This window comes from Solenopsis invicta, chromosome 10, assembly GCF_016802725.1.
Source record: "Solenopsis invicta isolate M01_SB chromosome 10, UNIL_Sinv_3.0, whole genome shotgun sequence".
NCBI classification, from domain to species: Eukaryota; Metazoa; Arthropoda; class Insecta; order Hymenoptera; family Formicidae; genus Solenopsis; species Solenopsis invicta.
Window position 1 is genome coordinate 19,299,215 of NC_052673.1, and position 27,792 is coordinate 19,327,006.

Genomic DNA, 27,792 nt, shown 5'->3' on the forward strand with positions numbered 1-27,792 from the left:
TTAGTTAATTTATACACCCTACGCAAGACAGTAATATAAAGCAATTGACGCGTATTAATACATGTTACGTCTGTTCTCAAATTATGATGAAACATAACATCTGTACATTTCTCGATTTAACTAAATTTTATGCTGACGTATGAAAGCGTATCCGCGCGCGCGTACAGTTTAACTCGGGCATATTGCTGAAAATGCTCAAGGCAACGTCAGATTAAGTTGTACTAATTTTTATCAGATATTTTTGCGTCAAACGTCCGAACGAAATCACTGCAATCGACCTGGTTCTGTCTCACGGACAATAGCCGTTGGTTCCTAAATCATATGCCACGACGTCAGCGTCATGACGTAACTAAATAGGGTTTGCGGTTATAACTGGGTCGGTCGTCGGTGGCGGAAATGAAAGGAAATAGATTAAATTATTATGTCAAGTGTGTGGATGAGCCTGATGGGACAGTGAGGACGCACGTGCGCGAATTATTTATCGAGTTCTCGTTAATCGATGGCCAGCAATTTTATGCTTTCATAAAAAATTTTGTTAGCGTGATGCAATACACTTTAAGCGCAACGAAATATAATTGGCATTAAAGCGACAAAAAAATCGGGTGAGAGGCTATTGTGTTGGTTAAAAAGTTATAAATTGTTACCAACTCTCGTCGAACTGTCTCGCAATGTTGATTAAAAAATTATGCATAGATAATGCGTACGTTATGCTTGAGTTACTTAAAAGTTATTTAAAAGTTTAGTCAAAAGTTTGATATTAATTAAAGATGAGAGATACGTAAAAGAGAGTACAAGTATTAATATAAAAATATATATTTTGTAAAATAACATTATTGTTCTTTTTAGTCTTGACACGTGAGGTGTCTTTAACGAGTCATTTATTTATTTATTTTTTTTATTTTTTTTAATCTGAAGCTTACAGTCTTTTTATGACAAGTCTTTGATTTAATGGAAGTGAAGAATGAGCAGTGATAAACTCAATGATTTGTCGGACATAACTACCGTATATATACGAAGGTATTAGTTTTCGATTGATTTTCCTATGATAAATTTTATTCATATATCAGTGTGAGAATTGTTGGAAAACAAATAGAGTAAATCGAACGTAATGCCAACATTTCCGACAGTTGTGAGAAATTGCAGTTGGAAAGTGTAGCGAGGAGAACAAACTGTGACATTACAAGTACGCACGTACGTGTTTTCAGTTTCTTTCTCGAGAAATTGAGTTTGACTTAAATTAAAATTGTACACGGTTCTCTTATTTTTAAATGAAAAAATAAATAAGCTAAAATAGTCTTTGTGTAACCTCGATTGTCGATTTGAGTTGTAACATTTATGTTTTGTATTTTTTAGTAAATCGATTAAGATGAATGACTATGATAATTATTGATATATTATTATATGATATTCAATGAAGTAAATAATACAATTATTTGTTTATCATTTGTTAATACAGTAATTATAAATCAATCTGAAAAATTTTCATATTTTTTCTCATTTTCTATAATCTTCTGTCACTTTTCCAGCAATTATTGGATTTCTTCATGGAAAGAAAGATATCGGTTTGAACGCAAAGAACTCATCGAGTCATTTTTGTATTTTTGCTACATTTCGATAGCGCGCTGTCCCGCTATAAAAAGTATTGCATCGACCGAAATGATAATAATCCACGATACATATATGTATCGTGGATTATTATCTATTATATACTATACATGTAATACGTACATACGAGTATAGAAATTTTTCTTCTTCTTCTCTCTCTTTTTTCCTTTGAGAATTGCATTAGGTTAGATCACAAGAATTCAAATTAGTAGAGCACAAGTATGTAAATTTATATGAATTATTTCTCTTACTTGAGCATTTCTAAAGCAATCGCCGTGCTACTTTAACTGTTCTCAATGCCAATTATTACGCTTATTCGTTAAAATAGCGACATTAATCGCGCATAATTCTTTTATCAAACATTATTCGGCAATCACCGTCGTGCTTCGCTGACCCTTTCATCCCAATAGAATTTAACTCGATCATGGCGATAACTACACGTCAACGTAACATGAACAGAATGAAACGCAAAGTTGTGAAGCGAGTTCCACTGGTGTGCAATGTGCAGGGAGTTGCAATGTTCATTAGTCGGCATGCGGACGACAGTAAACTCTTCTCAGGAAGAAGCGCTAGTTTATCAACCGTCTGTGAACACTGTCGAAATCTGCTCGCAAATATTAGACAGTTTCTGCAATACCATGTTTCGCATACAGCAAACGTTAAGAGGCACGTTTACAATGTGTCATCATGAAAATTCAAGATGGGTATGGCAAATATTTACTATTTCGTGTATGAAACGTGATAAACTCTAATATTTAATGATCGACAAAGTAACCATGCGATATCGCGATTACTTTTAACTGAAATTTATCGTTTAGCCGCTTAAACAGATTTTCTACAAACGTGATTTTTCCATTATTTTATAGAAATTTACAATTGGAATTTCGAAGAAATTTTTCTTTCAACTAACATTGTGCAAAAATATCAAAAATTGAAGTTAGCGCATTGTTTTACATTTAAATATGAATCACTGCCTTGTTCGGCAATTATTTAGAGTCAAAATTCGAAAAAGGCCAATTTGTTAAAAAATCATTACAACATCGTTCGTTTACGACTTATTCATTGCGACATGAAGTTTCTCCTGCTAACACAATTTCAACTTGTCTCGCGATATCTAATATGATAAATATCATATTACGTTACACTATACTTACGAGAGAATAAGTTTTATTAACGACGATGTTTGCTGACGAGAATTACGTTATGACGGCTCGCAGCAGTATCTACTACTCGTCATTGTATTTTACTCATCAACAGAACGATATTGTAGATAGCCAGTGGAGCATCGATAGTGATGTCGTTTAACCCGATGACGATCGCATCATATCCGACTAGGTGAAATCGCTTGAATGACCGCGACATTTATTTCAAAATCGTCGCTTCACTTTGGTGTTGACCTCGAACCATTATTCGTATCAATCTGCAATATTGTTCGTTCTACGACTTGGTCAGCCAGCCAAATGATTAATTAAACAAAAATTTACTGACAGTTCGATTGGAAGTTTGCGCGGATCCTATACCGTTGAGCGTGATACATCTGCAATATCTCTGGAAAGCGAAACTGAGAGGTGATCAAGAGGATGGGGAGGGGAGCGAGGGAGGGTGGAGGGGCGAGGGGGCTAATGAAACGATCACGGATGGGTAACTCGTCAATTGGATGTGCGGATAAGAAAGAGGATAGACACGCGTTTATATGTATATGTATATTCGCGAGGCTCGAAAAATGGAGAGAATAAAGACTCGCATCTCTTGCCACGTCACGATCAATCGTGGTGATGGATAAGACTAATTACTTTCGCGGCTTAACGTATTACCCCTTATTTCCTATTATACGCTTTCGTCAGCTTGTGCCGTTAAGGAATCATTTTGTTTGTAACGGTGCTTTATTTAACGTGAGTAACTTGTATTGTTTTTTGATAAATTATTTTATAATGAAGAGACTACGTTTTCAAGAGGCATTGATAAATGTTATTTTATGACTTTATTGATATATTCAATTATTTTATAATAACTTTTGCGTTGAGCTTAATTAAATCTAAAATTAAAACAAGGCAGTAAAATGCAAAAAATGAGAAAAAAGTAATCGAATTTTTAACAACTTTTAATTAAATCGATATAAAGCTGACAGTATATTTAATAATATTACATAATAAATTGTAACATTAAATTGCATTAATAGTGTAGGTCAACATTTTGCCACGGGCATATTTCAATTACAAGAGTGACATATCGCGTTGCATAATATACATATATCGTTGTTAATATTTTTTAACTAATATTTTAACAAAAAAAAAATTGTATTGCAAAAGATTATACGAAATGATAAAAACAATGTTCCGCGTCTATCTCTGCATTAGATTGGTAGGTAGAATTTATGAAAACTTATTGCTATTTAAAAATACTAAATTATTTAGACAATCGTCAACTACAATATAAATGATTAATCGACTTGATGTCGACAAACATTACTCCGAGTATTTTATCCTCTCTCTGATGTACAACACTTTCTTTTGATTCACGTTAAAACTATAAATACTAACTTACATATACCTAAAATTCAGACTCATATGTATACTTGTGTATATCCGATACTAAAAATGTTATAGAATGTTAATTGAAAAGTTATTAATTTTTGATCATTGTGAAGATGTAAAAATTCAAAAATAATAAATATGAAAGCTATTTTGTAGGAAAACGAAGCGGTTAAATTGAAGCGGTTTTCATGGGTTACGTTGAAAAAAAAACTGCTTAATGGCTTGCCAGAGTACACCAGTATCGTGTAACGTCTTGTAATTACAGTCTGTCTGCTTTTCTTGCACGGATATCGGTTTCCAATAATGCGCTCTTTTCTTCGTCAAAGTATTCCAAAGTTTTAAAAGCAATGTGTGGAGAGTATTTTTACTCGAGCGTTGCTTTTCGCAAATAGACGTAGCGAACTTTATTCGACATATTTCATAGCATAATTAGAAATGAAACGATAGTTCTGCCTCGTTATTTAAGTATTTTATAATCATTATCAGTTAACTGAATAGGAAAAGTAAAAAAAAAATTAAATTTATCGTTTGAATTTGATTTTATGATAATGTACAATAAATAATATTTAAATAAATATTGCTTCTAGGCGAAAATAACCTTTTTAACGTCGTAATAATAAATTGGAAATTTTGAAATTTTATATATTGTGAAAGTTTTAGACTTTATGTTTTTTAGAAAAAAAAAAGAAAAAAAGCGAAATTGCACGTTAATAGCGCGTGTCATATGCGCGTTTTTGCTCTCATTATATTGAAATAATGGAATGGATATTGCGTATTCCGTACGTTTATTTCTCATTTTTTTTCTTACTCTAACTTTGTTATTCTCCACTTTTGTGATACTTATAACAATACACGATATAATAACGTTAACTTTATGCAAAGGAAATCACATAGATCGTGCTCATTTTATTGATAATGAGAGATATTAACGAGGAGGCGGCAGAGTCGATACCCGAGCGCGCGCAATTGTTGAACCAGCGAAATCAAGTTTCACAAAGTCCTGCTGTTGTCATTGTATTCCCCTGTTGTCACGAGAGAACTCAAGTTTTGTCGATATTTGATTTAACCACCTAGTTTCGCTGACGGCTATTCTTGTAGCACGAGTTTTATGACGCTGCCTTACGCGCAGAATGCAATTCCAGAAACTTTCCGACTTGCATCGCGCGCGTGGAGCAGTAAAACTGTCGCGAAACAAAATTGCTGGCTAAACGAGATTTGAAAATTCAGTAGACGTATGCGTGGATTTAAGAAAGTAAGTGTCCTAAGCTGCAAAGATTTCGGCACGCTTCCGAAAAAGATTTAAGAGTACCACTGACGTCTTCAAAAATATATGTATTTAAAAATCGGAACATGCCTAAACATTCAATTTATTAAATATTGCTTTTTAACAAGATTCTTCACGAGTTTCAAAATATTATACAAATATTTACAAATGTAACCTGCATGGAAGGCAATTTTTAGATTGCATATACCTATATTATAAAATATATATTTTAGAACGTTTAAAAGTTTTTACTTTTACCAGTGCAACTAACAAGTATTAATATGTTTTTACTAACTACAACTCAGAGATCAACTCAGAATTAATTAAAAAGTGAAATTTTATGCGTTCCGCGGTACCTCACATGCACACGTATGTTTCGTGTCTATAATCTTCATAGAGCGGTAATTAACTTGGATTAAACGAATTGCGTGTGGATTACGTTACTTCGGTCGGGGAAGATTACGTTACTTACGTCAAAGAAAATTATTTATCGGTAAGAGCAAAGTTTCGTTGAGCTTCCCTTATTAGTTTCGAGTTGCCTTACATCGCATCAAGTTTAATCAATGTTGTAAGAATTATAATGAGGAATTTATTTGCTTATCGCGCGATGTATAATAATTGTAGTACATCCCAAGTATAATTTAAGAAGGATGGAGAAAATTTGCGATTATTTTCTATAGTAAATTACATTGTCGAAATGTAATTTAAATCACATTACATAATTCGTTTTATATTGCGTGACGTATACGCACGTGATGTGTTACAACTCCAACACATTATATATAATTATTAGATAAATCCTGCAATTGATATTTAAAATGACTTGTAACATCTCGTAAAAATATTATTACATGTAGATAAGACACCAAACGCGTTCTTTCAAGCAACAAAGCAAGAAGATTTGACTAACGCTGAAAATCGGCAAACTTAATATTCGAAGAACTTTATCGGTCTAGAGCAACTTTGACGTTCTCAATGGTGACATTGATCACCGTAAGGAAAAGTTATAAGAAAGCCACTCTGACGACGAAAACTTGGGATAAGAAAAAGTGATTGACGTGTACGTCCGTGAAAACTCAAGAACGGCGGCCGATGAAACCCTAACGAGATGTCACTATCGATCATCGTAATCTTCCTCTACTCGGTTCACTTCCTTATCGCCCTCTAATCATCCTAAGTGCCGAAAATTACCGTTCAGCAATATGACCGTACGATTAATACTCCTACCTAATTTCAGAAGAAGAAAAACATAAAATCAAGTACACATGTAGATCGCGTGTAGTCAAATAAAAGAAAAATTATTTATCTTCTCGATATATATCTTGATAAAATTTCCTTTCACAATTGTTAAAGTTGTCGAATGTCATGTTGTTTTATTGGCAACAGTTGTTCAAATAATATATACTGCAAATTCAATTACAGATATATTAATTAATAATTTAATAAAAACCGTTATTAATAAAGAATAATTTAATTGCGTTTTATACTGGAAGAATTTTTAAATTATATGTATACATATAATATCTACATATGCGCGCGCGCGTGCACACACTCATGAGCATGTTAGAATTATAAAATTGTGTTTTTCTAGCAATTTATTTTTGCGTTTTTGCACAAGAAATAAAATTGTACATATAACAGTTTTATAATTAAAACTGTTATATTATATCCGTATCAAATTAATAATTATATTACATTATAATCGAAATATTAGAAAACTAACCACTCTATTGTCCATTTAAGATTTTATTCGTCATAATTTATTTGTCATAATTAAATACTTTGGAGTATATTGATTAACTAAATGGCGAACGACTTTTTTAAAAAAGATCAATATCTCCAGATTATCTTTGTTGACCTACGCATATGTAGGTATGTATCATGAAATCACTCTGTTCGAATCGACGAATCAAATGTCAGCCGTCAGTGAAGTCTGGCTAACCCACATCAATTTCTATAAAAACGACAATTTGACAACAGTGTTCGTTCAGAGAAGGACATTTAATAGTTTATTTATTGAATTTAATACCGTCGCAAATACAATGGCGTGCAAAAGTTTCCGGCTAGTGACATTTTGTACTCTAATTTAGGTATTAAAAAAAAGCCTAATAAAATTTTCATAATTATCAGTGTTTTACTATATTATTTCGTTATCTATATCTTATACTCATACCTGATAATTATGAAAATTTTATTAGGCTGTTTTTTTAATAAATTAGAGTACAAAATGTCACTGACCGGAAACTTTTGCACGCCACTGTATACTATGTTTCTTACTTTTATAGTACACAAGATATTATAGACACATCGATTGTAAGAATACATTTTTGAAAGAATTTCACATTTACATATGTCTCTTTCATAATTCAATTATTCAAATTTTAAGCTAAAGTGCTTAATCAACCAGCTGTTTTTTAAATGTTTTTTTAACATATTTTAATACTAAAACATATTTAGTACTAAAAATTTTTATTTGTGACAATATATAGTTTTGTCAAACAATTCATTTTTAATACAAATTTATAAATATCGAACTTATATCAATGATCGTATTAAAGTAAAAGAAAATTCTCTCTTATAATAAAAACAATAAAATAGTGAATCAATTAAATATTTTTTACTTATATTTTTCACTGAGAAATTGGTTATGCTGTATTAGAGTAATTTGCTGAAAGTTTACATACTAATGATTATTCACTGAATTTTTAATAACATTTTTAAAATTTATTGTGCATTGCGACATTGACTAGAAAATGGAATCTAATTTAGAGAAGTTTATTCTTTTTGCCTCTTATATATTATTACTATCTCCACAATCTGAATCGAATTTAACACTCGTAGATTAGTACTGACTATTCCATATCATCGGTTAAGTCCAGTTAACTTTGAGCTTGAAAGGATATGATGCGAAGGAAAGTGCAAGAGACAATAGAATGGAGCAAATTCCGTTACTACTTTTTAATACCTATGGATGGACTGCGAGGAAAGAATTTGATATGAATCGGAAATTCAGAATTCTATCGAGTAAATTTTTTACGCACGCGATATAGTAACGTCATCGCGTCATTCAAACTGACATGATAATTTGTTACGATAATTGACGCGGAAATAGCTTGCATCGGTTCTTATAATAAATTTATTCAAATCGTTTATATCACATTAAATATCACGTTTGCCTGTTTTCATTTCAAACGAATAGTGAAGTTTGGTATTTTTACGAAAACAATTTTTTTCTTAATAACATTTCGCTCAATTAACGGTGATTTAAAAATGTCAAAGATGAAACAAATGGAAAATTAGTTTGTCGTTTTGAGATTTTTTTTTTTTTTTTTATATAAATTTTTATAAGGAAAAAAGAAATTGAACAGTTTTATTTTTGTAGGAAATTTAAAAGGAGCAGACAATATTATGAAAAACATTTCAGACAAAATTATGTTTTATAAATGTTGCAGTTGCGCTCTATTTTCTGTCAGATGCGAATCTGCAGAAGATTTAGCAGATACTTTATTGTAATAAGTTAAACATTATTATCGTTTGTAGCGTGCGCGTTGTACGGCTAGTGCAAAGAACGTTTTTGATATTTTAACCAGAATGTTGCGTATTTCTTTTTTTTTATTTCATTAAGCTGCGATAAATGACAGTTGATAGATGAGATTGAGCCTAGAATTTTTTTGCAAATCCCAGTGACCAACATTATTATTCTGCCGGCCCGAGTTGACGAAGAACCGTAATAGAGTCTGTAGATTTGTGGAGGGTCGAAAACTCAAATACGATCCTCTGAGCTGCTGTTGTCGCAAAGTGTGACACATCGGTGGGGGAAAAAAAAGTCGTGATATAACGAAAAGAAGATGAATCGAGCTAAATCCGTTATGTCGAGACGATGAACGAATTAGCTACAATAATAAAAAATAAGATACAGATTTATTAAGTTTTGAAACTTGAATCTTTCTATACTAACTTTTTACATGTAAATGTAATTGTTTTTTTATAATATTTTTCAATAAATTTCTTATAAATACGAAACATATTTTATATTTTTTACTATATTAACATTAATAGAGATAAAAGTGAAAATAAATATTTCTAACGTAAATGTTTTTTTTAACTTTGTTGATTTTAAAACTAGATAAGAGGATTAAAAGTAGAGTAAAATAAAAATTTTGTTTATAATATTTGGTAAGATTTATATAGTTGTTTAAAATAATAACTATATATATATATATATATATATTTATTTAAAAATCAAGAAGCCCGGAGAGCTTATCCGTCTGGAATGAAAACTATGTTATGGAAGATCGATATTTTGAAGTCGTATGCCGGGGATCGTCAACCGTAGTTACGTTGGCAGGAATTTTGATAAGGATTATCGCGTGAAGCGTAAAAAGATCGACCGACAAAATTCCAAAGAGGCAGGAATTTGCAAAGAGAGGCAGGAATTTGCAAAGTTGGATAAACGCTTTCCAACTCCTGCTGAACTCGTCTTTTATCTCGGTGTACGTGATGCAAGCCCCGTTCAATTGACATGGACATATCGGCAAAACTTTACGCAGAAAAACTGCGGAGTACAATATAGCCTCTAATTGTGAGTCACGTACCGCTCGAACGTGATATAGTACCCGAATCGTTCGCAAAAGTGATTTGGAGCGAAGTAGTTAGTTACGATGTGCACACCGGTGGAAATAATTCCAGTGACACGTTGCTCGCTCTCCCTCCCTCTTTCTCTCTCTCTCTCTCTCTCTCTCTCTCTCTCTCTCTCTCTCTCTCTCTCTCTCTCGTTATTACGACATACTACTTTCTTTTAACGGAAACTTAACTCTGAGTTGCATCTGTATTTCAAGTTTTGTGCGCACATTTAATTTATTTCCTCGTGCGATGAGAGAAGTTAATTTACTTTAACGGCTGAAATGTTTTGAAAGTTTGCCCGTTTGCGCATGTCTCAATTAGATTTATAGATATAAATTTTGGTAAGAATAAGAAGCTTGCGTGTGTACTTTTCAGCCAAGTTTCGGTTATCTGTTAATTAAATGTTTTTTACATATAAAACAATTGAAAAACGCACGGGTATAAGATAATAAAATTTAAAAAGAATATCACTTGAATTTTTTTCATATGGACATCCTTTAATTAAAAAGAAGAAAAATTCAAAAGTACTCATCGTATTTGCATTATAGAATATACGTACGACTTTATCATTATTGAAGATTTCTCTTCGATCATACAGATTTTTTTTTTTTTCCTCAGAAATATTTGAACACGAGAACACATTCATTGCGGGAAGTAGCATTTTCGCTTGAGTAAGATCCATGGAATCGTAGTAAATTCATATAAGTCAGTCTCCCTCCCCTAGCTTCTTTTTATTCGCGCCGAGAATTTATCTTGCAAACTTAAAAGAGAGAAGTCCGCGTCGCCGCGGGCATCTCGACGCAATACAAACTCAGCGGTACCAAGTGCGGCATAAATTCTGCGAATCGTAAAGAAATTGGGATTAACTCGTTACTATACCGTGCATAGAATTATAAACAAGTTATACTACAGAAATATCTATATTTCCTAAAGTTTAAACTTTAATATAAATTAAAATTGAAATTTTCATTTTCTTTAAATTTCTAACACACATGTAAATGAATCTGATTTTATAAAACAAATACTTTTTAACTGGTTGCTGATCTTTTATTTAAGAATAAAAAGGCTAAATAGACTTTGGATAATCTTTACTTTTAATCCTTTTATTTCTAAATATTAAGTAAAATACTCTTAATATTTGACAATATTAAATATGATATTATTTAAATTGTTGATTATACTTGACTAAAATAATATAGCGAGAGAACACTTCATAAGACTCGAATGCATTAGCATAGACCTTGTTTGAACCTTCTGCTTTGCAGAGATCCGAGCTCGCCTTGCATTAATTTATCAGGAGGAGAGAATACCATCCTTTATCATGTTTAATTATGCTCTATCATATTACAAGTTTTAATTATTCTCTTCATTATGTGATTAATAAAGGAAAGTTGCCGGATGTAATAGCTTCCCGTCGTTCCGCGTAGACCACAAAATTGGATCGCGTTATCACAGTCGAGCGACACGTTGTACGATCTTGAAGAATTACCTCCGTGTCCACAATTGTCAAAAGTCCTACCTTTTGATTTCGCGCGACACGACACTCGTTCGAAGCCATTTATTTTCCGCGTTTCCTGACAAGCAATTGCCTTCGCTTTCCATTCAACGCTACGACTGTACTCTTGGGAACAGTTATCACGTGAGAATCGTAAATCATATCAAGTTCCAGTGGGAGTGATACATTTTTCTTTATAAGTATTCTTTTCCGTGCGCAATATTCATTAACCCCTTCCATACTGTTTCTAAATCTTACATTGATTTATCCTCTCGCTCATATTTATTGACAATTAAAAATGGATCACTCTTCGCACATCGTGTATCCTTTACTTGTCGCTAAAAATTAAACAGCTTTATCGAATGTTTATTGCTCGTCTTAAAAAATTTCTCTTTTTCCTTTCTTTTTCCTTCTGGTCCTATTATATACGGTATACGTACTTACAACTCGTTTGACTTTTTGTCATGATTAATTTTATACATCCAAGGTCTAAGCCACATTCATCTTGAGTATTTCAATTTAAAAAATTAAAATTTTCCAATTTCATTAAATGCATTTAATAATTTTATTTTTATGACTCAAAGAAACTCGTAAGGTTTTTTTCCGTTATTAGAAACCTTAAACGTTTATTTTTTTTTTATTTTATAAGAACAAAAACGCATTTTTTGAAAATCTTATTGTAAATCCGTTAAAAATACGTATCGTTATTGCGAAACATACGCGCGTTTAATTTACAGCGGTCGTATTTAATCGGACGAATTCGTCTTTTTTTCTATTTTCCACGTTGGATCGGATGAATCTCTCTTGGCGTGAATAATGCATGCTCGAATCCAGTGTTTGGATTTATTTCTCGCGTTTGAGCGAGAGCAGTTACCTCACCAAAAGAAGGCGCCTCCTTGAACGAAGATCTATGGATCCGATGGCACGATCTCTTTTTTTTTTTTTTTGGTCTTCAGTCTCTTTCAAAACTCACTCACTCGGATGCCGAACGCTTTGGAACGTTGCCATGATTTAAGAGCTATCACGTCTCGTCTCGATTGATAGCTCTCTATATCTTACGGCTCTCGTTCATCATGTCCGACATAACTGATACTCGAATAATTCAAATAACGGGTAACGATTAACCGTAAATTATGTAGGTACTTGTGAGAATCGATAGGCACTTTGTGATATCGACGAGCGCTACAAAAGTTTGATGAGCTCTTTTTACACGTATTTAAAACATTTAATATGAATCAATCTTTTTACTCCTTGAGCTTTTGATACTCGTGTGTTTTAGCAAGTATAAATTATCTTTTAAATTACTTTGATATTTAATTAATATATTTTTTTATCCGTCGCCATATTTTTCTATGTGAATTTGTTAATGTTTTCTTTTAATTTTCGAGTTAATAACCCATATGTTTCTGACAAAATAAAATTAATCGTTCTAAAATTGAAACGAATTGAATACTTATATTTTCCAAGTTTAACTATCCGGTAATTTATTTACCGAATGACAATTATATTGTACATTATTCATTTGATTCAATGACATTTTTTAACAACAAAATAAAAAGTTTTTGTTTTGACATAAGCTTTGAGATTTACGAATCGACGGAATAATCTTTTAACAATGTTATTACTGTTCTATTGCATAAATAATCGATAATATCATGTGACGAAATATGTATTTATTCATAAGGTGTAACGGAATATTTCCAGCTTGCGTAATGCATTCATAAATGCGCTACTTTCTTTCTTCCTCCGTGGCGACATATTTTACGCTACTTAACTTTTCCGTTACACTAACGTAAGCATGCGCACATACGTACGACAAGTTATTTCTGAAAAAATCGCATTAATATGTCATGAGTTCGCCGCGCCGCGCCGCGCCGCGCTGGAGACACATGCGATATTTAAATGACTTGAAGTGGCAACACGATGCATTTCAGATTTATGCAGTTGTTCGAAGAATAACTTCTCCTCATAGAAATATACAACGCATGCATCTGCGTATAATGTTTGCTTCACCATATTTCGTCTGAACATACCAGGGAATAGTATTTTCGAATTTCTCGCCACTCGCCAGACACTCCCTGCGAACGGGCATTTTCATGAGTACGCTGAATGCGCGATAAAATCTCGTAACGAACACTGGTGAGCTCGTGAATATTCGCGAAATTAAATCGCAAATTGTAAATATAAATCATAGGTATAGCTCAAAAATTAATAAAATTTAATTGCCGTATAATTCACAAAAGTTTTCGTGTATTTCGCAATTGATTACAGATACAATGTCGACAGAATACTCGTTCAGTTTTATGGAAATTTTAAAGGCTTTAGTCAATAAAATTCGGGTTCAAAAATTGCATATATACATGTGTGTGTGTGTACATATATATATATATATATATATATATATATATATATATATGTACACACACACACATGTATGTATGTATATATAAAACTTGAAAATCACATTTTTTTTATATATATGTAACTTTCGTCATAAAATTATCGAAATAATATCCCTTATCGTTTTCTTTTGCGACGCAATTCTGAAATTGTAGATTCGCGGAAATAATTTCTCAGCGGCTTAAAAATTAAGTAGGGTAATATATATTTGCTACTATTTGAATTAAATGGCCGGATATTCCGCGACATTTAAAGGATTAACGATAAGATCACGAAGAGACGAAACGCCGCATCCGCTTCTGTGAAAAAAGGATGGGGAGGGAGGGCCCTCTCGTCGAAATTGAGCAGACTTTCCGAGTCGACCGAGTTTCAACTCAAAAGCTACATTCAGCGAAATCTAATTGGCTTCGAAAATGTTAGTATGCTTATGGTTATTATAGTGCCAAGTGCAAACTATGTGTTGAATAATGGAGGCAATTTGGTACTGTTAAACGCGTGTTACATTTTATAATAATACATATAATTATTGCAATATAGTATAAGTTACTTCTTCTAACACTAATATGCCAGCTCTTTGCAATGTTTGCCTTAAATTTAAAGCTCGTTACAGGCAACTATTCATACATTTACAGAGCAAATACGAAAAGTTCGAACACACAATTGAGATTGATTTTTATATTATCGCTTATTATCATATTGATAAAAGAATTAAAAGAATTTGTTTGAAAATAGATAAGAGCAATAATTTAATACCTCTTATCAATATATTTGGAATTATTGTTTGCTGATTTGATTGCGATATATAAAAAAAATATTTAAGGGTATATTTTTATTATTTAACAGGAGGTGGTGTGTAATTGTTTTGTTTATTGAGATTGCTTGTTTGGAATAGGTACAAGCACGATAGTTGGACGCACGCTAACGGCAAGTGCACTTCCATACTAAATTGTGAATTGTACAGGATTCCTTAATTACGAACCGTGTGATGCCATAGCTTGTAGGAATGATCTAACGAGCACGACCGAGTTGTGCACAACGAAACGAACTTTATGCTAACTTTACAGTCGAATTTCATTTATCACGGCAGTTAGCCGCGTAAATCTCTGTTGAATAGAGAGGGAGCGGAGTGAATAACATACACGTGAAAAGTCGTGCAGCTGCGCATTTTCCGTTACACAAAAAACGCTTAAAATAATTTTCCAATAATGAAACGAATCGTTTCTTCTTATTTCTAAAAATACTCCATTTTCTTTCCATTTGCAAATAGCGAAGAGATGTATAGGGTGTATTTATCTCTAAAGGGTTAAATTTTTTTCAAGTATTGTTTAATATTTTATAGCAACTGATTTTTGAGGATATTTTATTCTCAAAAAGAAAAATTTACATCTATGCACGTATGACCTCAAAAGTTTTTCTCACTTTAGATACATCGGGCGTTGGAAATTTTATAAAATAATCGTTTCTTAATAGATAGCTCTTAGAATAATTAAGATTGTAGAAACAGACGCGTGCTAATAAATGTAGTTAAAAATGTTATTAGAACGCCACACATTGTGTAAATTATTCGCAAAATTAAATTTTGTCCAACGTTACAGGAAGCGCTTTTATAAGCGACATGAGTGCGACATTCCGATAAAAATTATATAGCGTTTTTCTCATTATACCCCATTATCGTACGGCAAAAAAGTATCTTGGCATTTTTTTCCTCGTTTCAGGACATATCGGAGTACAAATGCGAAAATGGCAAGACGCCCACTTACGTTCCCCACAAACCGGTAACTGGTGTGATAGGCGCTGCATTCAGCGTAGTTTCCATTATGGTCGCCAACATCTTGCGACTCTTCAAGGTAATCGTCTATACAATTTAACTATTTCGAATGCTACAAATCTTGACTTATAGCGTGACTAATAAGTTTAGCTTAATAATTAGGGGAGAGTTGCTGAACTGTACCTCTCATCGGTATTTTTTATTTTTACTTAATATAAGGAACACTTGGTGATAAAAAATAAATGAGAAAGATGTAGAGAATGTAGAGAAAACGAACCCTTAGCGGTCACTGGCATACACAGATCGTTCGCGTCCGTTTCTCATGATTCTTACTTCTCGTACTCTTACGCGGCTCGTTCTGTGTATTTTCTCTTTAAAAAATCTTTCCGCATAGCAGAATTAATTTAGTAGAGACTTTAAGGGACATGTGTGAATTTTAACAGAATTTTTCGAGTGCTTTAGGAGCCTCACAATCGGGTCGGCCGCTCAAACGACCCATGTGTGTCACTTTCACGTACTGAAAAAATATGTGTGCCACTGCAGAGTTAAAATATATAAAAATGCAAGAGCATTAAGGACATGTAAAGATTATTTTACTATCGTCCGACATTATGTATTGTACATTTCTTTGAACCCACACCAAACATTACTTTATAGTTTTTAAGATAAAAAAACAATATACAAATATATAATGAATTGTACTAATGATAATTCTTTATTTATTAATTACCGTGTTTCTTTGCAAATTAACTTTACATAATGACATATGTGATATTGTAAACATTACATTTTTATACTACGTTTATAACAGATTGGACACTATTTATCTCATAGAAAATTTCAAAGGCAAGATTTTGTAAAAACGTGGCATTTCGACATTACTTCTTTCGGATGCGATTCGATGTGTTGTTATGCCACGCGGCGGGGGTCCGTCGACAACTCGAGATCGAGAAGCGAAAAATAGCCGGCAGCTTCGAGAAGCAGCTTCGTAGAGAGCACACGGTCGGATATCGACAGGTCTTTGACAGGACGTGTGTAATCGTAACTTGCTTTGATACAGAGATTACAAAGGGTGAGTTTAAGAAAGAAAAAGAGAAAACGTAAGACGCCAGATAATTTCGGAATGGCATGTGACATGGCGCAATTTCATGACCAGTAATGACGACGCGAGGCTCGATGCGACTATTAATCATAGCCATGATCGTCCGTAAGGATCAAGCCAAGGAAGAGCCATCGCATTTTCGTAGCATCACCATCGGTCTGTTCTTATCGAACTCGGATAAGGTTCCCGCGTTCGTAACACACCTTCAAAAATATGTCGCGCAGCAGCGGGTTCGCTGAAAGGAATTCGGTGATCCGCGCGAAATCGGCTTGCCAAAGAAGCTTCCACCGTTGTCGAGACGTTCTATCGATCCCATTGCTACCACCGACACGTTGAACGCGCCAATGGATTTCGCGAACGTCGCGGAACGTCACAGCTCCTGTCAAAATACAAAATACGATTATGTCACGTAGATTCCCACATATATAATTCAATTTGTGATATGCTATTCTCAATTTTTATTCTTCTACACATCGTGTAAAGAATCTCACGCATCGGGGCTGTATGTTTTTATTTTGAATTATACATTGTAAATAATAATTCAAAGTTATCAAGTTAATTTTTTGATAATTGATAAAAACCCCAACACTTACGTACACTTGTGAAATAATTAAATAATCCTTTAGTGTGTAAAGAAAATACGCAATTGCGCTTTTTAATAAAGATATGTAATTTGTATGTTGCAAATTGCGTAATTTTATCGAAAAGTAACAATGCGTTTCTTTAAATAAATTCATTGTTATTCTGTACATAAAAGTATTAAAATAAAAAAATAATAGTTTGCTTTCCGCCGACATGTTTTTACTGTGCAGGACAGGAGATATCCGTCGCGCATATTTTTGCAATTCCATTACCTTGACTGTAAAAAAATTCAGTAAATTTACATATAATAGATGTAAAAATTACACGATTAGTCCCGTAAATATAAAAAAAAATTATGTATTATAATTCCACAAAAAATATATAGATTTGCTTTTATGGAATACATATATCTTATTTTATACGGAAAATTACTATATAATATAACTGAATATTTAAATATTATATCTATGTATTTATCTAAATTTTTCTAACTTTACGTGGTGCGACAATATTCCATATATCGCTGTGAAATATAATGCGATTAACGTTAAAATTGCAAAACTTATTGACTTTATCATTTCTATAACTTTCCATACGTGTTGCAAATTTACAACTATTTAGTAACTTTACACCTGTTACAATGGATAATTTTGAAAACGTTTTTTTACAGTGTTGTTCTACTTGCTGGTTTACGATTTTATTCGTAATGCAAGTTGATATATATATTTTATGTTAAATTTATTAATTTAAGATTAGAAAAGAAACGCATACATTTCAACACAGTTAAATAAAGCTGGTGAAAATGGAAGCTAGTCTTATATCTTAATAAAATTCTGTCACTGAGAAGAATTTAAGTGGCATGAAAAGCGATATATGTATATAATGATTTTTCCAAGCCAATTTAATTTTAATTTCCTACAGATTCATTAATATTATAAAATAATATAAGATTAAACAATCGAACCATGCTCGCGAAATGTTGTTTTTACAACACGTTCGAGTTTGCAAATTTTATAATTTATAAAACGGCGTAATTATAATTACGTACACATGTATATTCTGTTGAAAAATTTAAATTCTACGTGTTCAAACGTTAGGAAAATGGCTGTATTATTTTACTCGTTATTCAACTTGAGTTAATCTTTGCCACGTCGCAAACCTTCGCGCGCGTCGCATTCAATTTACATAGCAAACGTAACTCGTTCGTTAGAATTCTCGGTATGAAGCCGCTCGTTGCACTCGATGGTTATGCGATGCTCTTCCTTTGTATGCCGCAGGGCGCAATTAACCCTTTGTGCCTTGTGCATATTCGTATTATGTCAACTGCCCATGATAAAAAACAAATTTGAAAGTGTGTCAATATAACGAAGGATAAGATTAATCCGAACCTATCAGAGGCTAAAAGAGAAATAATAATGCCAATTAGATTATTTAATTATGAATTATAGTATATTACGGGTCTTGGATTTTTTATACGTATATGTAAGTAGCAATTTTAGAATCGATTTTTACACTTGAAGATTAAACCTGAAAATTAAAGTTATCATCTTTCAAGTGTTGTCCTTTTTATCAAATACTTTTATATAATAGTTAAGAGACATAAATGAAAAATGACGCGATTTATGAAACTAATATTTACTTGATTCTTCGCGCTTTAATATCGAAACACGTTTATTAATTTACATTCCAGCATTCTCCTAAATTTCGATTGAATTAACTGATTTTCTAAATAATTTTGTGAATTTTATATTCTATGCGATGAATAATCGTAATATTTTTTCTTTTTTTTCTTTTTTTCTTTTTTTAATTTGGTTTTTTGACTTGCAACTATTTTGTCTCGTAAATATCGCAATTTTTTATTCAACATCATTTATGCCATGCGTCGCTCCGCGGTGCTGATCAATACGCAATGAAAGATAAATTGACGACTAATTACATAACGACTCGTTTCATAAAGGACTCACGTCCTATTTATTCGACCGACTATCATTAATTCATTCATTTTGATTCTTTTTCTTACCGAACAGCTTTAATTGTTCGAATTGATTTTAATGTTGAATTGTGCATCGCGTCGCAACTATACGCTCATCGGAATTGTAACGAGTCGTTTATTGCATTACTTTGTCGGAAATGTTGAAAATCGAGAAAGTCGAGAAAGGCGCTCGCGCCAAGATTATTAACGGAATGTAACAAGGCACCAAAAAGAGCGATCTAAATTTACGTCGAGCATTTTGTGCAGAAAATTAAGTGTTCTTCAAATATGAATTATTTATTAATTAAAAAAAGAAGAGACCTTTAATCTCTTTAAGATTATATTACAACGATATGTAACGATCTCAATTATTTAATAATTATAATACTTTATTTAATGTATTCTCTGATACTTGAAAGTTTCGTGATATTTTTTTCTATTTATTGATCTCTTTAAGTGTCGTCTTTTGTGCGATAGATCTAATCTTTGAAAAATAATTGGATTATTTCCCATCTATTAAATCACTTAGGCAGACATGTATGTTCTGAATTTTGGCCGTGACACAGTTGCGACCGCAGTGTGGGGAGACTAAACGTTAATTGAGTCCAAAATCAATTAAACTCTAATTGTAACCGGGGGTGTGAATGAATAATTTACGTAGAATTATGAGCCACCACTTATTGATTTAAGTTAAAGCTCCCATATTTAATATACATATTTAATATACATAATTAATTACGTTTTTATTAGAGGATATACATATATATTGAAATATATGATTAAATAACTCTCTCTCTCTCTCTCTCTCTCGTTTTCCTCAAAATAAAGATCGAATAAATATCTCTCATGATGAATAATAAAATTACACACAATTTATTAATTATAAATAAAATTAACGACATAAAAATTATAGAAAATATGTTCAGATGAAAGGGTGAAAATGATAAAGAAAATGTCAAGTGACGATATTTCTGCGACGATGTGCGGTTTGAGTTTCCATTTACAGAAATTCCTCTCTATTATGGACATTACAACGCCGCCACCGCCGCGCCGTGCAAATGACGTACCAAATGCCTTACGAAACAGTGAGTGTATCGAGTAGAGATCTAATTGCTACTGGTTGGTAATTAGGTATCGACAAACCGTTTGTAGCATCAAACCATTTCTATTGATCTCGGTTTTCTAATTAAAAGATTCTAATTAGTAATTATATGCTCGCGCGGTAATTCATTAGATGAAATGTCTTTCGCTTGACGTATTTAGTTTTAGTATTTGTAATAGTAAAGCGACGACTCTTAACTTGTTAACTTTGTAAAAGATTAGATTTAAGAAGGAAGAATTGCGAGCGACGAATGTCATCAACAACAATCAATTAACGACAGCGACGATTTGTATTTTCTCTGTTTTTCTCTCTAGGTAATAATTAACTAATTAATTTTAGTTTCAACGTGTAGCCAGGGCATCTTTGCAAATCACAGTATATTAATCCTCTGTAATATAGTGGCTGTATGACGCAACGAATCTATTCAGACGTGTTTTAGACTTTAAAAGTACCATTCGTATAATTACATTCGTTATTCCATGCAGAAAAATTAAATAATAATTCTTTCTTAATAAAAAATCTATATGCACTTTAATAAATAAAGTGCATATAGATTTTCAATTATTCAGTAATTAACAAAAAACGATGTTTTTAATTACTTTTTTATCTTCAAGTAAATATATTTATTTTGAACACATCACCTCCTTGAGCAAAACAAATTTTCTTGATTATTATTCCAACTTTTTTCCACATTTTTTGAATTTTCACATTTATCATATTTAATCCAGCATTTTTTGTCGATTTTAACATTGGATTTGTATTCATCGAAGTCTAAAAAATATTTCAAGTTTAAATGAACATAATTGAAAGCTAGTTGGTCAATTGTCAGTGATCTAATTCGTAGTTTTTCGGTAATTTACCTTATATTTAATCATGAATATCTTGTTAATCACACTTGACACCGACAAAAATTCCTTTTGAGGATTGAAAGTCCTAACAACATATTTGATTCTCATTACAATCAAACTTCTTCAGCACGTCACATATCGTAGTTATAATATGATAAAATAGCCCTTTTTTACAAATTTAATTGCAAATTTCTCAAAATTGTGATGGAGTAATCTGGATAGTAGATTTGTATAGAACATTTAAAACATTATAGGTATTACCGATTATGCTTGTTCGGACTATGTTTGTTTTTTTTGTGCCAGTATGTTATTAAAATATTATAATGCTTCATAACTAAATATTGCTATTATCGCTATGTCTTTTCTCTTTTAAGATCATTTATGAAATTAGTGTACGATATACTATAATAAATTTATTAGATATAGCATGAGAATTTAAATTACGAAGAAAGAAAAATGCAGCTTTCACGACTTCTGTACCTTTCTTTATCAGAATGTTAGAATATATAATTTTATTTATTCGTCATACAATTAAAATTAAAATGAACTGTATTATTTTTTTATTTTTAAATTTTTATAAATTGCACTTTGTTGTAAAAGTAACGTTATTATAATTAGTATCGAACAATCTAATAATTGTGTTTATCTTGCAATAACAATATAAATTAATATCAATAATTAAGTAAAAATAGAATTGTACTTGTATAAATAATATATTTTCATTTGGACTCAATAGAATGGAAAATGAGAGAAGATGAAAAGTTTCGTATCGATTTACGCATATTCTTTGTTATTACTAGAGAATTTTTGTGTCGCCAATCCGAGCGAGTCTTCTGGCAGTAAAGTCTCGATCGATCATTCTCGTAGGTCGTAATTTACGTCACGTCAATAGTAACCATCGAAACAAATGGATGCAAATTAATACGGGAAGCGATAATGCGGGTGCGGGTTTCGCACCGCGTTATTGTCGGTCTTTCCGCATATGCAGTGTGACTGTAGGTGCGAGCGATAAGGACGCGTGATAATGCCAATAACATCCGTTAAGGAACAATGTTATCAAGGGGAAGCTATCTCGGTGAAGCGCATGCTCTTTGTGCAAAAATGGAATTACCCGTTGCAACCAAAGAAGCCCGAGGGAGGGAGGGAGGGAGGGATGGTGACGACTGACGCGCAGACTTAGCCACTTCCAGCAGGCACAAGATTATTAGATTCGCGATGCTGCCTGCACAGATGCTGCAAAGTTACAGGCTCTCTCTTCGTCGTATCCGCGTCGAGAAACAGGGTTGCGCATCAAATAACGCGAGATATTAACCTTTATACACGCACGTATCTCTGCACAGCGTCCTACATCATTTTATATCTCTCAAATGAGTGTCGTAATAAACTTGACTAAAAAATAACGTTGAAAAATATTATATTAACTCGAATATCGTACGTTTTATAATGTATGGGATTCAATGTATGGGATTGACAAACAAGTTGGTTCGGGTTTTGCTTTGGTTGCGCTGGTTCTCATTCCAATTCACTCGCCAATTCACAAACCTTCAGACGTTTTACGCGGCCGCAGCATTCCTACCACCAAGTTGGTGGAAAAATGACAAGAGTTCATCGATGGAAATGGTCATCAATATATAATTGATGAAAATTTATTTTGTGTATCAAAATATTGTCTTTTATTCCACAAACTTACTGATTTGCCAAATCAGTAATATTATTAAACATTCATATGTTGTAGTATTACGTAATATTAGAAATTTATAGTGACTACATAAAATATATATATTTACACATATAAGCTCTCTTCAATAAATTATACAATACAAAGCGTAATATTTTCAGTAATGTCACTGTAATGGGCGTAATGGTAATTATTAAGTAATTTTATAAAAAAATTTATTTACGTTACTCCTTCTCTTCACCGCTGTTACAGTTATTTCTTTTTCAGATATGCGTAAAAACAAGTACCTATATTTTCCATTTTTCTGGTTGCATGGTAACGTGATTGCAGATACCACAAGTGAGTTACGCCTCTACCAGCACAGAACTCTCAGACAAAAGCCGGTTCGAGTACTTCAGCAGGGTGGTGCCGCCAGATAATTTTCAGGCGCAGGCGATCGTTGAAGTGATCCATCTGCTCGGATGGAAATATGTTTCTACAGTCGCTGTGGAAGGTGAATACGGCGAAAAGGTGAGTGCTAAATTTAAGGGAGTCGATATGCGTTACATGTGAAATGACAGAGAATGACCGTTGAAATGTTTATTTACCGCGTTTAATTACGTTTGTTCCTCAAAAAATTTATCCTGTAATAAAACGAGATATAGAGATATAGAAGAGTACTTTTTATAAAAATGCCATACATACAATTTTTCTAACCATTACTATATTTCGTAAAAATATTTGACAGAAAAAAATACATTTTGATTAGAAAAATAACGTAAAGAATAATAAATTTTTAATATATTTGTGTGTGAATGTAACGTATCTGTGTTATATTTGCTTCGTAAAGTTATAAGCGATCGCTAAATCTTTCCACACATTTTACATGTTTCAAGTTACGATTTGAGTTTATAAACTGTCAGAATTCGAAATTTCTTGTTATCGCGATATCTTTTTGCAACCATTAAATATAATTTCAAACCATTTTAAGGCACAAATATTGTTAAAAATTCGCGATTATATCAAAAATTGATGAAAACACGATATTCAAGTAAATGTATAATATGATGTATAACTTATTTGCATTTTTTCGTAGGATTATATTATATTATACAATAGTGTTAATACTACGTTTAATAATAGTTATTATAACAATGATAATTATGATATGAGACCGTTACGTGTGATAACAAGCAAAGATGAAACTATTGCGCAACTAATTGCGCAATCAAGTAAGAAAACTTGATGTTAAAGCGCCATCCGCTGCTTAAATTAGGCGATTAGTATGCGGCGAGAATTCTGCGTGGAGAGATTACCAGAGCAATCCAATCTTACAAAAATTGCAGAAAAGAAAATTTTTTGGTTGGCATCTGCGATTCTTGAATTTTTTGTTTTTTAATTGCAACATGGATGACTTTGACATAGAAATAAGCTAGGATTTAAGGATCTAAGAAGAAAATACTATTATTATCAATATTTCATTATTAATGCTTAAGGATATTTATAAAAACAAAAAAAAAACATGGGAAATAACGTTTAATCAACACAAGTTTAATACGTTCAAAAACACAAAGATGAAAGTATGGATTTTTTAAATTAATAATTTGAAATCGTGAAATTTTTTCTTTTTAATCAATTACTATTTTTGTCAATAGTTTATTTTGTATAGGCGCATTTCATCCAGCAATGGCATTCCAATATTGTTATTCATGACACATTATCGCGTAATAGTTGAACAAACGGGTATAATAATTCAAGAGGAGAGCGATAAAATTTAATCCGCAATGCCCATAATTTCTCTTACATTGAGAAACGCCACGTAAGAATTTTTCATATTCGTCGCGAATGTTGATCGAGGTATGATTTTATGGTCCAATTATACTATCCAAATGGCTGCTTTCTGATGATTACGCTTACGACAATGATGCGTTGCACGTTTTGGAACATAGAAATTTACCGTCGCGACGCGATGCGACGCGACGCCGCGACGTCGTGAATTGTACCTGTACTCGCGTTCTCGGAAGGACTCTAGACACACGGTACGGTAGTAATCGCATTCCAAGCAATTAAACTAGTGCCAAAGATCAGTCTAATTAATCACTACCTAGGTATCGTAATAGTTCGGCAATTACTCGGCTCGAATTAGTTCGCTGTCGATCATCCACCGAAATATCGAAGCCGCATAATTATCAATCTACGAATGTCAAGTAAATTAATTGCACAGTAATATACCAACGATAAATTTCATCTAAAAAATATTTGTCGTTTTTGTGTCTTAAATGATGATATATTGTATCGGTATTTAAAATACAATGAAAGAAAAAAAAACTTAAATGGAAAAATCCGCGATTGTGCGTGAGGTATATATATTAATATGCAGAGAAAACTCTCTCTCTCTCTCTCTCTCTCTCTCTCTCTTTCTCTTTCAAGTTTATAATATAACGAAATAAATAATAAATAAAATTAATAATAATCGAAAATGTGCAGTACGCAACTTTTTCGGATACAAATTTATAAAATATATTATGAAACAGCCAAGACATAAAAAGAAAATCTCATTGCGAATCGTCAAAGAGATAATGGGATGCCTACATTTCCTTTTGGTTTTTAACGAAATTTATGAGCCGTTTCTTTTGCTAAATGTTGGGTGCACAGCAGCACAGTTGCGGCTGTTGCAAATGTGGTGCATATTTCAACGAGCATAAGCTCGCGTAAAACGATTATACGAGTGTAGCTTCGTTAATATCCTTATAATGGCACGGGGTACAAAGTGCATAAAGATAATTTATCAGCAAATTAAAGAACGTCAAACGCATCATATAAATTGAGAGCGAAAGAGATCGAAATGGAAGAAAATTTTCTGCAACAATCACGTGTCGTACTTTCAACTATTTTAAAATTTATTTTGCAATTAATTAATTGCTGCTTGCCATTATTACTAATGCTATAAGTGTATAATGTACGTGAAAAAATAATTATTGAATTTTATAAAAGTAATAGCTATTTTAGCAAGTAAACACACACTACACACAATTTTAAACCATTGGGGGACGTAGTAAAATCATTCCCAAGCGTAAATATATGTAATAGATGGAAAATGTCTAAAAAAAGATTTGAATCACGTAGAAATAAAAAGAAATGGGATGAATTGTTGAAGAAAGTAAGCTTCATTAAGAAAATCAGACAACATCTTGCTACGTCGCGTCGTAGCAAGTCTTATTATTTCCCGAATAATTACATCGTTTATCTCTTTCTCTTTTTTCTTTCAATACTTTTATCTTTATAGTATTCTAGATAAATTCGCAATACATTAAATTACATTTTTATATCGATAATTTTAATTTTCTATTACATTTCTTTATTCGGTTTCTTTTCATTGCTTTACAATTATGACTGCTTTTCTAAATTTACTTATTCTCGGTAATATAAGGCCCTGCGCACAATGGATAATTAATAAGATATAAAAGTGTTATACGAAACGCAACATTTATCTATAATGTTTTATTTAGGAAAACTGATTTTAAAATTTTCATTTCTATTCCCAATATCTAATATTCCTCCATTGTGCGCGTAGAGCTTAAAATCCAAGGAGAATGAGAATCTTTAGTGTGCAATAACGATATAACTTTTGCGATTGCCAGATTAATTTTCTGCCTTCATAAAAAGGTTAATTGGATATTTTCGCTCAGCTTTGCAATTACATGCAATTACGTAATTTTATTTTATTGCACGCACATGCATTGACGTACATACTGTAAAGTTTTATCTTTTTTTTTATGAAATTAAATTTTATTTGTTTTGTAGAAAAAATATTGAGAGATTAATTTAATTTCAATTTAATATTTTTAATTTAAAATATTTAAAAAATATGAATCATTGAAAATTTTTTCCAACTCGAAAATACGCTAATTACTTTTCGTGAAATAAAAATGAATAGTGGAATAATTTTTATTGTACAATTTGAAGAGGACTTTAATACTGTTGTAACCTTTTATTCCACAGCGGGGAGTGTTAGGCATTCTCACCAATTTCCGCTTTCTTACCTAATCACTTTTACGATATAGACGATAAAAGAGAGTATTAATCCAGTTAATACTTTCAGATCAATAGTAAACGATAGTAAAAACTATGTGGAAAGGATAAAAAGAAAATGTATGATATTATGAAATCTATTTATTAAGCTAGTAGCTTAAGAATACCAACATCAACAAAGTGAAAGGTTTTTAGGAATTCTCGTGTATGTTCAGTACACGACTTGTAAGTATTTATATGAAAGAAAAAGAAAGGTAAACTTAATTTTTTTAATTGCAAAATGTTCTTTAAATACCATTCTTCCATATAAATATAGTTTTTATTTTATATTTCGTTTGCGATTGAATTATTAAAAACCATTGTTCTCATGAGAATTTAAGCTATTTTCAAAAATTATTTAAAGAAAACTGTACTTATTTAAAAAAATTTCAAAAAATTAAAAAATATCTATACATATATTAATCACAAGCTTGTTTAAAATTTCTGATCAAGTTTTTGTATTGAAATGATTGGAGAACTTTAAGAAATGTAAGTGGTATATCGATATCGGTGATCTTCCTTAAATATATATTTAAAAAATTTATCTACTATAAGCTAAACTTTCCAGAACACACAAATATTTAAAAAAGTACAAATGATGATTCCATATTCAATCAATTTGGATAATCAGGATTTATGTAATCAACGTTCTATCGAACTTTCAATCAGAATACTAAATTTATTACCAATGAATATTAAAATTTATCCCATTTAGAATCATGGAAATATCGATAATTCTTGAATTATTATGTAACCATTATGTAACCAA

General features: G+C 31.9%; 1 protein-coding gene across 8 annotated transcripts in view; it reads left to right on the top strand.

Moving 5' to 3' along the window:
• The window catches only part of LOC105197884 (metabotropic glutamate receptor 8), a 112,704-nt gene that overhangs the window by 42,975 nt on the left and 41,937 nt on the right, over nt 1–27,792 (top strand). For all 8 annotated transcript variants that reach the window (XM_039454224.1, XM_039454223.1, XM_039454222.1 and 5 more), the window contains 2 exons: nt 15,637–15,768; nt 23,304–23,483. In XM_039454224.1, coding sequence (XP_039310158.1) covers nt 15,637–15,768; nt 23,304–23,483 — 312 coding nt within the window. The remainder of the gene's footprint in view (nt 1–15,636; nt 15,769–23,303; nt 23,484–27,792) is intronic.